The sequence below is a fragment of the Heterodontus francisci genome, chromosome 42 (assembly GCF_036365525.1).
Source record: "Heterodontus francisci isolate sHetFra1 chromosome 42, sHetFra1.hap1, whole genome shotgun sequence".
Classification (NCBI taxonomy): Eukaryota; Metazoa; Chordata; class Chondrichthyes; order Heterodontiformes; family Heterodontidae; genus Heterodontus; species Heterodontus francisci.
Genome location: NC_090412.1, coordinates 21,829,119 through 21,842,268, shown reverse-complemented (window position 1 = coordinate 21,842,268; position 13,150 = coordinate 21,829,119). Strand labels below are relative to the sequence as shown.

The following is a 13,150-nucleotide window of genomic DNA, read 5'->3' as shown; positions in this document are numbered from 1 at the left end:
TGCAGGGAAACTGGGCCAAAAACAGCCTGAAAGAGATCAACATACTCAGATATCCTTTGCCTATGATCTATAATGGGCAAAAGCTTTAATCTGGTTATAGAAGGGAGTTGAGTGGCGGGGGTGGGGGGGGGGGGGGGGGGGTTTGTGGAGCTTGAATAACTTTGATCGTTTTCTACCAGCCAACCTTGAGGGTAAACAGGTGGGCAGGATTGAGTTAAAAGCAACGTCTCAGACAGGTAAGCTTAACTGGCAAACTTAATCAATTTCCGCAGTAGAATTGATTGAAAAGGCCTTAAGTGCAATAGCAGTCTCCTTACCTACTTCCTGCATTGCTTTTGCAATAAAATATTAATGATCCAAGGACATTTGCTCCATCGAAAAAAAAAATCAAACTTGCTGTCTCATTTTAAGGGGCATTACACCTAAATTAGTCATTTAACCAGTTTCTTCCTGGCAACTTTTTATGTCCAAGGCAAGGGGTGTTGGTGCTGGGTAGTGCAACACTGAGACATTCATGCCTTTGTTACCTATAAGATTGACCATTCCAACAGCACTCCTGGCTGGTCTCCCACATTCTACTCTCTAAACTTGTAGTCATCCAAAAATCTGCTGCCTGTGCCTTAACTCGCACCAAGATCATTTCCCTCGTCACCCCTATGCTCGTTGACCTACATTGGCTCCTGGTCAAGTAACGTCTTGATTTTAAAAGCCTCATCTCTGTTTTCAAATCCCTCCATTGCCTAACGCCCTCCCCTGGTTGAATCCAGGGCGCACTAAGAGTGAGGCCATTCAGGAGTGAAATCAGGAAGTCTCTTTTTCACAGAAAGGGTAGAGGAAATGTAGACTCCTCAAATAGTCTAAGACTCAGATGGATACATTTTTATTGGTAAGGATATGAAAGGATATGCAGCACAGACAAGTAAATGGAGTGCAGGTACAGATCAGTCATGATCTAAGTGAATGGTGGAACAGGTTCGAGTGGCTGAATAGCCTCCTCTTCCTAATGTTGCACCAGCAGCAGCCCATTCATCTTAAACACAAGACCGTCAGCATAATAATCTGAAAACCTAGGCTGGTATAAGCAATGAAGTGGTGTGTGAGAATACCAGTTTGCATGCACAAAACTCACCCAGAGCACCAGGCTGTCACGTTACTTGAATACATATCAAAAGCATTGAAATAAACTTTTATTAAATGCAGGTTAAAAGAAACTATTCATTTTTGCTACCACTTTTTTAAAAAAAAAATCAACTTGATTACCAGTCTGGGGTAAAAAGACAATTAATGTTAAACGGTGAATGACTGTCCCCATAATTAGCTGCTATTAACATCGTACTCTCTGAAATCACTGTTTCAAAACCACTCTTTCCAGGGAATTTGCTAGTGGCCCTTTAGTTTCTTAAAAGGAGGATCTTTGGCCCCTAGGTGCCGCAGTGCTGAAATGGTGCCTTCTTTTTAAGATGAGGAATGTGCCTCTGTTGTTGTGTCTTCACTTTCCCTTTTGCTCTGGTTTGTAGGACAGCAGGTGCCGAAGGGAGGCGATACCAAACAAAAATGTCTGAAACGCCCACTTGAGTTGAGCGCTTATGTTTGTGATCCCTTTGTCACTGTGTGGATTGAGACAGAAAAGACAAGGTCAGTGTAGGTCTGAGCAGCAACTAGACTGCACCCCCAACTAATGACTCAGTTTACTGCTTCTGACATCCTAGAAGATCCAACGGAGGAAGGTCTTCCACTTGCTGGCTAGGAGTCCATCCTGTATGACCTATGATCAACACTCTCGCCTCTAAGGCAGAAGGTTGTGGGTTCAAGCCCCACTTCAGAGATTGGAGCACAGAACCCAAGTTGACGCTCCAGTGCAGCACTGAGGGAGTGCTGCACTGACAGAAGTGCCGTCGTTTGGATAAGACGCTAAACCGAGGACCCCCTCTGCCCCTCATCCGGATGTAAAAGGTCCTATGGGGCTATTTTGAAGGGGGGGGGGTTAGGGGTCTTCTCCCTTATGTCCTAGTCAACATTTGTCCATCACTAAAATAGGTTATATGGTCATTTATCTCATTGCTGTTTGTGCGAGCTTGATGTGTGCAAATTAGCTGCTCGGTTTCCTTTTTACGAGATTGACTACATTTCACAAGTACTTCAATGGCTGTGAAGTGCTTTGGGATGTCCTGCGGATGTGAAAGGCACTATATAAATAAAGGTTCTTTCTTTAGACACTGACCATTATCGCTACTGAATTCCTACTGACCACACTGTGCTCATCCCCATTGTGGGCTTATCAGGAAGCAGGTTGCTGGTATTTGTGGTCAGGTTTGAAATATCATCATTATCAAACACTGTGCACAGCAGAGTATTGTAAATAGCCACAGCAGAGATCTCTGTAATGATAATGTCTTGAAATATTTACTTTAACACAATTGAGACCACTGCCATCGAAATACAATCCAACGAGAATTCATTTCTCTTTCCAGACTGATACTTCAGAACTAGGGCTCTTTGGGAAAGTATTCAACCATAATATTCAACAGAGAGCTTTCTCGGGACAGACCTCTAGCTAACAGTTCATTCATGCATTATATTCAACCCACGGGCAGAGTATCCCACAACCTGCACTTGTATAGGCTGGATTCCATTGTTGGAGAGGCTGATATCACAGCACTGGCTTCAGCTCAAGTGAATCTCCTTCAATGGAAAACTTTAACTAGCTCACAGCTATGCTCATACATCAAGCTCTCTGCCTTGGAACAGGAACTCCTTAGACATGCCAAACAGGAGCTCACTTCCTGCCTTCTTGTCCTCCTCCAGGGTGCAGAACCAGGAATTTCCGTGAAGGAATCGAGGATTAAACTTGAGTGTCCTTCATATTAGAACTTCTTCAGGTGAAATAAGCAAGGGTACTTCTGTATAGAACAAAACATGTTATACACGAGAACTGTGCAGTGATTAAATCAGGGTGTAGTTATAACTACTTGTACCTTTAACACATCCCAAGGTGACTCACAAGAGGGTTAACAAAATTTGACACTGAGCCATGTAAGGAGATATTAGGATAGATGACTAAAGGAGACAGGATAAGCAGGACTTGGTGCAAGTTAGGAATTTTGTATAAGCTCAAGTTTATGTTGGGTGGAAAATAAAAGACTGACCAAGAGTTGTCGGGTCCACAGGTAACAATGAAGGTTTCAGCAGATGATCTGAGGCAGGGGCAAAGTTGGGCAATATTAAGAAGGTGGAAATAGGCAGTTTGGTTTTGGAGCAGATGTGTGGTCGGAAGCTCAGCTCAGTGTCAAATACAACACCGAGGCTGCAAATGGTGAAGGCCGGCTCGGGTCTGCAAACGAAACCCAACCAGAGCCCGAAAGAACCACATCCAATCCGAGCCCGACCCGGCCCGAGTCCTTTCAGTTTTTCTTGCGCCCGACCCAACCGTCAGTTAACCTAGCTTCCGTTTTCACTTTTTTGCTCATCTGCACAAGCATAAAAAAAAAAACTGTAACTAAACAACCTTACAAGTCCAAAAAGCACATTAACATTGGAGCCACTTACCGGAGGTGGTGATGGAGTGTGTCTGACCCAACCCGAGCCTGAATGCCAGACCCGGGAGAGCAACCCGACCTGAACCCAACACACGTCGTCGTGTCCCATTGGGTTCGGGTCGGGTAGCCATGCTCGAGCAAACGGTCTGGTTCAGCCTCAGACAGTCGCCAGGGAGAGGGATGGAGTCGGTGGCTATGGAACGGCGTTTATGGCAGGCACCAAAGACAATGGCGCCGGTCTACCCAATCTCTAGTTGGAGGAAATCTCTTTGATCCCAGTGTTCTAGATACATTAGTAAATCAAACATTTCTCTATGGAGGAAATCCTCTGTGCTAATTTCCAAAACCCAGTGCTAATTCTTGAAAAGAGCATAATTTCAGAAAAATTTTTTAAACAATGATTAACTCGCTAGCAAATTAACAACTGCACAAAAGTGAGCAGATGGACAGAAATCTGGTGACCTCGCAGACCCCGAGACCCCTTCATTGATGCACAGGGGCTCTGTTTAAAAACCTATAGCTTACACTGATCCCCCACTACTTGAGCGTTCTTCTGCTATTTTTCCCTCACTGTGTGTTTTCTTTCTGGGGGTATGGTTCCAGGCGTGTTGCCTTCCCTCAGCAAGTGGACAATCTTCATGTGTGAAACTGAGTGACAGGGCGCTATTCTACCATGAAAGGTGTCACCGGCAAGTCCAACGTGTACACACACGTACACATACACATGCAGTCACGTATGCACACTTCCACTGGTTGTCCCTGGACAACAATCAGAGAGTAGGAACCCATACTGACCCAGACTGATTATCCCCTCCCTAGCCCAGGAACGCCTGGGTCCATTGTAACACACCTACCGCTGCTTCTGGGAAAATTACTGGCACAGGACATCGGAGAGAACTCCCTGCTTTTCCTTGAAATAGTGCCATGGAATCTTTAAAAGAAAATCTGGCAGCTTTTCGCAGTTTTTTTTTGGGGCCAACCCACAAATTAACAGATTTATTAAATTCAACTGCACAACTAGCCATGGTGGGATTTGAACCCCTGACCTGCAGGTAGCTCCTGCAGTACCGTAATCGTCATCAGAAAGTCCAGTCCATCGATCAGTGGCCAGCTCACAAAGTTCACTGGTAATTTGTCACAAGGTTAAAATTAAATTTAATGAAAGAGTTTTAAAATCTCATTTGTAAATCATCAACGAGAGAAACCCTGCGAAAAGTGCCCAGTCCCACACCCAGAAATAGCGAAGGGAAAGTGCCAGAAATCCTGGTCATTATTGACTCTGTCTCAGGCACCGCTGGTTGTTAATCATGCAGAACTCCCAGGAGAGGTTCATCAAATCATCAATCCCATTGGAGTATTTAAACGAGGTTAGTGAAAGGCAGAAGAGGGATTAATCCTGGTTTTTGTATTTAATTCCTCTGTCACATTGCAGAGCAACACGACCTCTCCAAGCTTGATTGAAACAAAATCTCCGACACCACGACTTGAGAAGACAAAGAACGTGCATTTGTGCAGCGCCCGTCACGACCGCAGACCGTCCCAAAGCACTTTACAACCAATCAAGTATTCTTTAAAATAAAAACTGTTGATTCTGACGAAAGGTCACAGACCTGAAACGTTGACTCTGCTTCTCTCTCCACAGATGCTGCCAGACCTGCTGAGTATTCCCAGCACCTTCTGTTTTTATTTCAGATTTCCAGCATCTGCTGCATTTTGCTTTTATTTCTTAAGTATGATCGCTGTTGTAATGTTCCTGGCCTGCAGCTTCAGGTACACTACCCCACCTCAACCTGCATCAGTGAATGTTTAGTGACTCTTTAGGCTGTAGAAAATGTTTTACCCCAGTTTTTGTTAGGTAAGTGTATCAAGGGATATGAGGTTGGCAAATGGTTTGAGGTACAGCTACGCCATGATCGATTTGAAGGTTGGAATAGGTTTGAGGGGCTGAATGGCCTATTCCTGTTGCTATGTGCCCACGAGGGGCTGAATGGCCAACTCCTGTTGCTATGGTTCCCCAATCTAGATACACTATTTATCCAGCAATGACATTCCATGCTTATTTCTTCCGCAGCTCCAATAGTTTAGAGGTGATTCTAACTTCCTAACTTTTAAACTTCTCCTCCTTGCCATCGTGCCATTTCCTTAACTGACAGAGCAGCACTGAGGTGGGCACTCACTCACTCAGCGGAGTTGCTGCCCTGACGTTGAGTATTCCACCTATAGCCAACATGAGATCCCAGCAGTGGGACATGGCTCTTCATCCTCCATAGGTCACGATCCCAGAGAACAGCTGTGGTGTTCCGCAAGGGGACACAGAGGGAATGTCAGCCCAGAGCTGCTTGCACGTGCTTTACTGTACTCTAATGGGCACTGCCACTTTTCAACAGCAGGTCCAGCTGTCCCATTCACTGGAGCAGTGTTCATCAGGCAGCCAGGCTAAAAGCAAAAGGTCTCTGGGATCTGGGTCCAAGTACAGCCCAGTTTAATGGGACACAAGTCTCCTCTGTCCCCTTGGCATAAGATTCTCACATGAAACAGGTTTGCCAGTCACAGTCCACAGCGCAAAACTATCCCTAATGCACAAATTGGCAATCTCATTCAGAAGGGTCCCAGGAGTGGGAGATGGAAAAGTTACACACTAGGGCAGTAAAGGGAATGCTCTTCTGAGAATGGGGCGACCCAAAAATTATATTATACGTATGTGCATATTTTACTTGACTCGGGATTACTGGCTACCAATACTTTATGCCCAAAATGGGAAGCATTCCACTCTACAGTGTCTATCCTTCAGCTCCACAAGCATCAAATTTACATCTGACAAACAGAATGGTAAAGTTGGGTTAACCAGAAGATATTAAGCAGCCTCACCTGCAGAGTTTGATGCTGTATAATGTCTCAGCAAGGTGGAGAGCCCAGGCCAACCAGTAACTGCAAAAGATTGGAAATAAACAAGCACACACTAACTTTATCTGAAATGGCAACAACACGATGCAATCAGGTGCAGCTCAGTGCTTCCATCTACACTCTCCTGCTTCGTGAAGGGCACAAGCCCACAGCCTTAGGATAGTCCGCACATGCGGCTGAACTTCAGACCGACTTCTGGTGCTGAGGGCCTGTGCAACTCTCACCACCTTTTCAATTTGTGGTTAAGTTAAAGACGAAAGTGCTGATTTGGCTAAAAACACCCACTCTCCATCACCAGCGCACCATGGCTGAAGTGTGTACTATCTACCGGACGCACTGCATCAACTCGCCAAGACTCCTTCAACAGCAACTCTCAAATCCGCCACCTCCATGATCCAGAAGAACAAGGGTAGCAGGCACATGGGAACATCACCGTCTAACAGCACTGTGGCTGTTACCACACCACGTGGACTGCAGCGGTTCAAGAAGGCGGCTCACCACCACCTTCTCAAGGGCAATTGAGGATGGGCAATAAATTCTGGCCTTGCCAGTGACACCCACACCCTGAGAATGATGTCTTTTAAAAACGTGACTGCTTTCTAACAGTAGCACTATCCCACCACGGCAGAAATGTGTTAAAGGTTAGAACAACCCCTTTGGGGGTGGCGGTTGGTCAGGGAGGTCACATGACCATCCACTAGCATCAAAACTCCTTAAAGGGACAACATTCCTTGGAATTTCTTTCCTTGCAGAGCATGGTACCAGCCAGGCAAGTTCCTGACATTTGTCCTTGTGTGTGGAGAATTCCAGGAATAAGGAATAAGGAAAAAGGGCACCAGAATGTCCAAGTTCTTGCTTCTGTGAGGTCTATGTGGACTGGGTAGGGGCGATTCTGGCAACATTGAAATTCCAATCCTTGTTCCTATTAATTCCCATATAACACAGGTTGCTGATCCTGATAGATCTCTTGGCGATCTGATTCAGGGATTTATCCACCAAAGAGGAAACAGCTCCAAGAGCAGGCCCCTTTCCCAACCTCCAGTTCCACAAGAGTCAATCAGGACAGAGCAGTGAGTAAGAGATATGAACACAATACATCTGAGGGATGCAGGCTTCAAGGATCAGACCGTTTGGTTGAGGGGGTGCACAGCACACACCCAGGACTTACCCGACGTACAAGTAGGGGTGATAGTTGTCCACCAGGTACTTGGAGAAGCTGCCCCAGGGTCCCAGGCTCTTGTACGGTACGCTGTGCGGCCAAAACATCAGTAGCTGGAGAGAAGAACGACACATGCTTTAGAGAGGAATAAACAGCATAGTAAATCCAATGAGGAATTCAGGGGAAACTTCTTTACCCAGAGAGTAACGAGAATGTGGAACTCGCTACCACAACGATTAGTTGTGGTGAACAACATAGATACATTTTGTGGGGGGAGCTAGATAAGTACATGAGGGAGAAAAGAATAGAAAGATATGGTGATAGGGCAAGATAACTAAAGGGTGGGAGGAGGTTCTTGTGGAGCATAAACACTGTCATAGACCAGCCAGGTCGAATGGCCTGTTTCTGTGCAGTACATGCTGCATAAGATCACTTCCTTCTGTTCACAATAACTATGGGGACACTTTTCCACCGATGCAACTATTCCATTCAATTCACTTTTTGCACGACAACAAAATCGAATTATCCAAATATTTGAATTAAGCAATTGCTCCATCTCTTACTGTCATTCCTATTGCCTCTTCTGGTGATCGATCTCGCTCATGTTTAAAGACTGGAAATCACTGCCTCCATACAAGCTCAGATTTGGGTGCTCATTGGCTGGTCTGAGCCCCCACCTCAAACCTGGGTCATTGAAGGCCCCAGGACCTGGAGGTTTCAAAGCAGCCCTGAGCCCTCTTGTACCTTCGCCACTTGGCAGAGCATCTCTCTCCCTGTCAAATTCTCCTGTGTTACTGGTCAAGCTGTGAGTATGCATCCAATCCCTTGCCCAGACTAGGGTTGCCAACTCGGTTTGGATGTATCCCTGGAGGGCTCATCACATAACCAACTGCCCCACCCAATCAAACAGCCTTTTACACCCAATCTCCAATAATTTTTAAAACAATTAAACAAAAGTCTTGAAATGAAAAAAAAAGTGCACAATCTTCTTGCTTAACACTAGCAAGCAGTGTCCTGGAGATTAATCTTTAACCCCCTGGAGCCTCCAGGACAATCCTGGAGGGTTGGCAATGCTTGCCCAGAACCACAACACTTGTCCTTGAGGGAGCTGGAAGGAGCAGCACTGGGAAACTGAGAACTCAGTTAGGAGGTTAGTAAGATTTATCTGTGATGTACCCTTAAAGAAAGGAATTACCACATTGCCAGCAATCTGATTGTGGACAGAATGGGCCAACAAAAAGAGACTGCTGTCTTTAAAATGGACCACCAGAAACATACAGAAATTGGCCTCAGTTCTCCCTTGTTTAAGATGTGGTGGGGTGGGGGAAGTGTGGTGGAAAAAAAACCATTCGGAATCTCACTCCTAATCCCGATCCAGCAATCCTCACTGTGAGAAATGCATGGATAGCAGATTGAAGATGGGATTGAACCAGCCACGATGCACCCCACAGCTGAACAGCCCTCCTTTACTCTCTACATAGTTCGGAGTTTTTTTGAATTCAAAATGGCTCCTGGGCAGTCAGCTCCCTGGGAGATCCTCACCATGAACCTATTCCCTATCTGTGGCCATCTGCTGTCATCATTTGCCCCTTCTCCCCCTAAATCCTCTCTCCTATCATTTAAGTTCCCCTATTTTAACAGTGAGTGTGTTTTAGTCCAAATTCAAGTGAACTATTAGTTTAAACAGCCTCTGTCTGCTAGTTCAAATTCCTTCAACCTTACTCTGTGAGCTCTGGAAAAGACCTGGAACTGGATTTTCTCTCAAACCTGGCTTCAAATTTCTGGACTTCTCTGGACACCAAGACTACATTTCTGCACCGGTTTGGAATAAACCGCAAGATTCAGCTTCTGTCTCTAAGCTGCTGCTCTTCTGTGATATTTTAAAGTAACTATGGTCATCCAAAACTCCATGTCATTATTCACACCAAGTCCTATTCACCCATCACCACTGTGCTCACTAACCTCCATTGGGTCCCGGTCAAGCAATGCCACCATTTTCAAATTCCCATCCATGTTTTCAAATCCCTCTGTGGCCTTGCCCTCCCTATCTCTATAATCTCCTCCAGCCCCCAAACCCTCCGAGATATCTGCGCCCCTCTAATTCAGGCCTCTTGAGCATCCTCCATTTTAGTTGCTCCGCCATTGGTGGCCAAGCCTTCAGCTGCTTAGACTGTAAACTCTGGGACTCGCTCTCTACACCTCCCAGCCTCGCTTTCTTCTTTTAAGACTCTCCTTAAAACCTACCTCTTTGACCAAGTTTTTGGTCATCTGCCCTAATATCTCCTTTTGTGACTCTGGGTCTAATCTTGATCTACAACGCTCCTGTGAAACACCTTGGGATATTTTAATTACATTATAGGAAACATATAAATACAAATTGTCGTCGTCGTTGTTGACTGATGTATCTCCAGTTGGGTGAGAAATGGGGGAGCAGGGCCAGAGGAGGGGACTCATGACTGGAGCTAAACCCAGCAATGGTCACTGCCTCAGAACAAAGTGGAGGGGAAGAAAGTTGATGCAAAGCTTTGATCATCCACTCCCCCATCCCCACACCTCCCCCTCTCCCATTAATTGGTAAGGTGGGGGCTATGGTCTTAGGGGTTGGATCTTCTGGCACCCCATTGCATATTGTGCCAACTCCAGCCTTATTTCTGTGCCTGAGGTCACCTAACCATGAGAGGTGTGTGCCAGACCCCACTATCAGTATCCCTCCAAACCTGGGGAGTGTTGTTAGTATTGGCAGGCACGTGTCTCAGTGGAGAAATAGATGATGGCTGCTCTCCAAGGCCCTCCCATCATAATAAACCAAGAGGCTGGAAACTGTGTAAAACCCCTTGGGCTGTACCCACAAGAGAATGCTTGACATAAAACGTAAAGGTACTTTGTAATATAACCTATACTGGAAAGTGTAGCGAGGCACCCTTGTACTGCATTGAAAGAAACTGATCTGTATTGCACTTTAAGCCGAATTTGAACTGTTAGGTAATGTACTTTACAAATTTTATGAATAAGGTATATTTTTGGGAACAAGGTGAAGGAGATGATTGCAAATTATTTTAGCTTCTGCAGCCTGCAAAGTTCCCAATTAGTGGATGGGGTCCATGCATGCAAAGACTCCTCTGCAAATGTTTACCCCACCTCTATAGACTCTTCAGGACCCAACCAGCTGCCTCCATCAAACAGAGCAAATGCTGCAAAACAGGGCAGCTGCCAGACAGATGCAGTTCCAAACAGACTTACAGTGTAATACCCAAAGGATCCAGTGATGACAGCCATCCAGAAGAGACTAATCCTCCTGAAGTAAGCACTGGAGTCTGTAGCTGGCATCTTCCTACAGAATCCTCACCAAAAACTCCTCTTGCAAACAGCTACTAAATGTAGCATTGTTGGGGGGTGGGGGGGCAAAGGTTACTGGTTCAATTTCACTTCCTGTTCGACTCGAGCTTCTTAAAGGTAGACTGTTCCACGGAACATTTAGGTCTACAGACACAAATTACAAGCAGTTCGGCTGCAAGGAGCTGTTAGCTCGCATGTCGGAATAAAGTATTTCAATGCAGCTTAACCAGACCTTCGAAATAGGCATAATTTTGAAGGGCAGGGCGACCGCCTCTCCCCACATCAGGATAGAGAAGTGGGACCTGGGAGCAGGGCTTGATGTGGGGCAGGGCTTAGTGGGGCAAATAATTTAAATGATTGTGTGGCATCAACTGGTACAGGGAGTACAATTATTTTGGTGCAATCTGTCTCTCATGTCCTACTACAATTTAGGCACAATAGAACCATAGAAAAATAATGGCACAGAAGGAGGCCATTCAGCCCATCGTGTCTGCACCACCCAATCTAATCCCACCTTCCAGCACCTGGTCTAGCCTTGCAGGTTACAGAACTTCAGGTGCACGTCCAGGTACCTTTTGAATGAGTTGAGGGTTTCTGCCTCTACCACCATTCCTGGCAGTGAATTCCAGACACCCACCACCCTCTGGGTGAAATAGTTTTTCCTCATGTCTCCCCTAATCCTTCCACCAATCACCTTAAATCTGTGCCCCCTGGTAATTGACCTCTCCGCTAGGGAAAACAGGTCCTTCCTGTCTACTCTATCTAGGCCCCTCATAATTTTGTACACCTCAATTAAGTCACTCCTCAATCTCCTGAAATTCATCTTGAGCAGCATCATGAAATGGGTGGCAGTGCATCGACTGCCCATTCATTTTTGTACCCATTCTTTGCAATTCTTACCGTGGTAAATTGACCGTGGCATTGCCACAATTAGTTGGTGAACAGTTTTTTATATATACAATAACATAAAAGCAAAATACAGCAGATGCTGGAAATCTGAAATAAAAACAAGAAATGCTGGAAATATGCAGCAGGTCCGGCAGCGTCTGTGGAGAGAGCAGCAGAGTTAGTGTTTCAGGTCAGCGACTTTTCATCAGAACTCTCTCCACAGATGCTGCCAGACCTGCTGAGTATTTCCAGCACTTTTTGTTTTTATATATAACAATCCTGCCCACTTATGTCAATATGTTGAATGCCATTCTAATTTTCTTGATGTAAATGGACATTATGTAACTTCAAGATTATTCATATACATGATATAATTGATGGTATAGCATAATATATAGATACAATATTACATAAATATATGATCATTTATAAACTTATAATAATAAAAATTATATAAATTTTGTAGATTGGAACACCAACCTGAATTTCCCAAATACCTGCTCCATAGTAATGGTGCATCTATGGTGTTCACCATTATTCTAGCGCAGGAGTTCTGGACAATTGGGGCATAGGTGAGGATAAGGGTAGTGATAATGTCAATAAACTAGTAGTCCAGAGGCCCAGACTAATGCCCAACGTACATGGGTTCAAATCCCACCACGGCAGCTGGTGGAATTTAAATTCAATTAATTCATAAAATAATCTGGAATTGAAAGTAATGGTGCCATGAAACTACCATCGACCGTCCTAAAAAGCCGTCTGGTTCACCGACGCCCTTTACGGAAGGAAATCTGCTGTCCTTACCTGGTCTGGCACATATGTGACTCCAGACCGACAGCAATGTGCTTGATTCTTAACTGCCCTCTGAAATGGCCTAGCCAGCCACTCAGTTGTCAAGAGCAATTAAGGATGGGCAACGAATACTGGTCGTGCCAGTGATACCCACATCCCATGGAAGAATTAAAAAAAGTGACTTTGGCCATGACTTATGACACATTATGACCTCTGCCACAAAACAGAGAGAGTTTAATAATCATAGCTCCGCCCCCCCCTTCCCATTAGTGATTGCCATTTTTCTGACTTAGTGCTACTTGTATGGTCACTGCCACTAAGACATCAATGTTTTCGTGCTGGTGGGGACCTTGGTTCCTGTAAACACATTTTCAGTGCTTGCATAAGTTATTTAACATCAGTTTTAGCAACAACATATGCTCACAGAGGCAAGACGGACAAAGTTTTATAAATCACAGGAACATTTGGGACAGGAGCAGTCCATTCAGCCCCTCACTTATTGAGTTTTTCGAGAAGGTGACCAAACAGGTGGATG

General features: G+C 45.1%; 1 protein-coding gene across 2 annotated transcripts in view; it reads right to left on the bottom strand.

The window, feature by feature from the left end:
• Positions 1-1,170: 1,170 nt before the first annotated feature.
• LOC137355517 (F-box/LRR-repeat protein 15-like) overlaps positions 1,171-13,150 on the bottom strand; it is a 62,133-nt gene continuing 50,153 nt past the window's right edge. The window contains exons 1-4 of one of the 2 annotated variants that reach the window (XM_068020751.1): positions 10,840-10,993; positions 7,609-7,712; positions 6,405-6,464; positions 1,171-1,607 (exon numbers count right to left, since the gene is read on the bottom strand). In XM_068020751.1, the coding sequence (XP_067876852.1) occupies positions 1,490-1,607; positions 6,405-6,464; positions 7,609-7,712; positions 10,840-10,926 (369 nt within the window). In that variant the 5' untranslated portion in view covers positions 10,927-10,993 and the 3' untranslated portion in view covers positions 1,171-1,489. Of the gene's footprint in view, positions 1,608-6,404; positions 6,465-7,608; positions 7,713-10,839; positions 10,994-13,150 lie in introns of those variants that run through there. The other variant, XM_068020750.1, reaches the window with a different exon arrangement.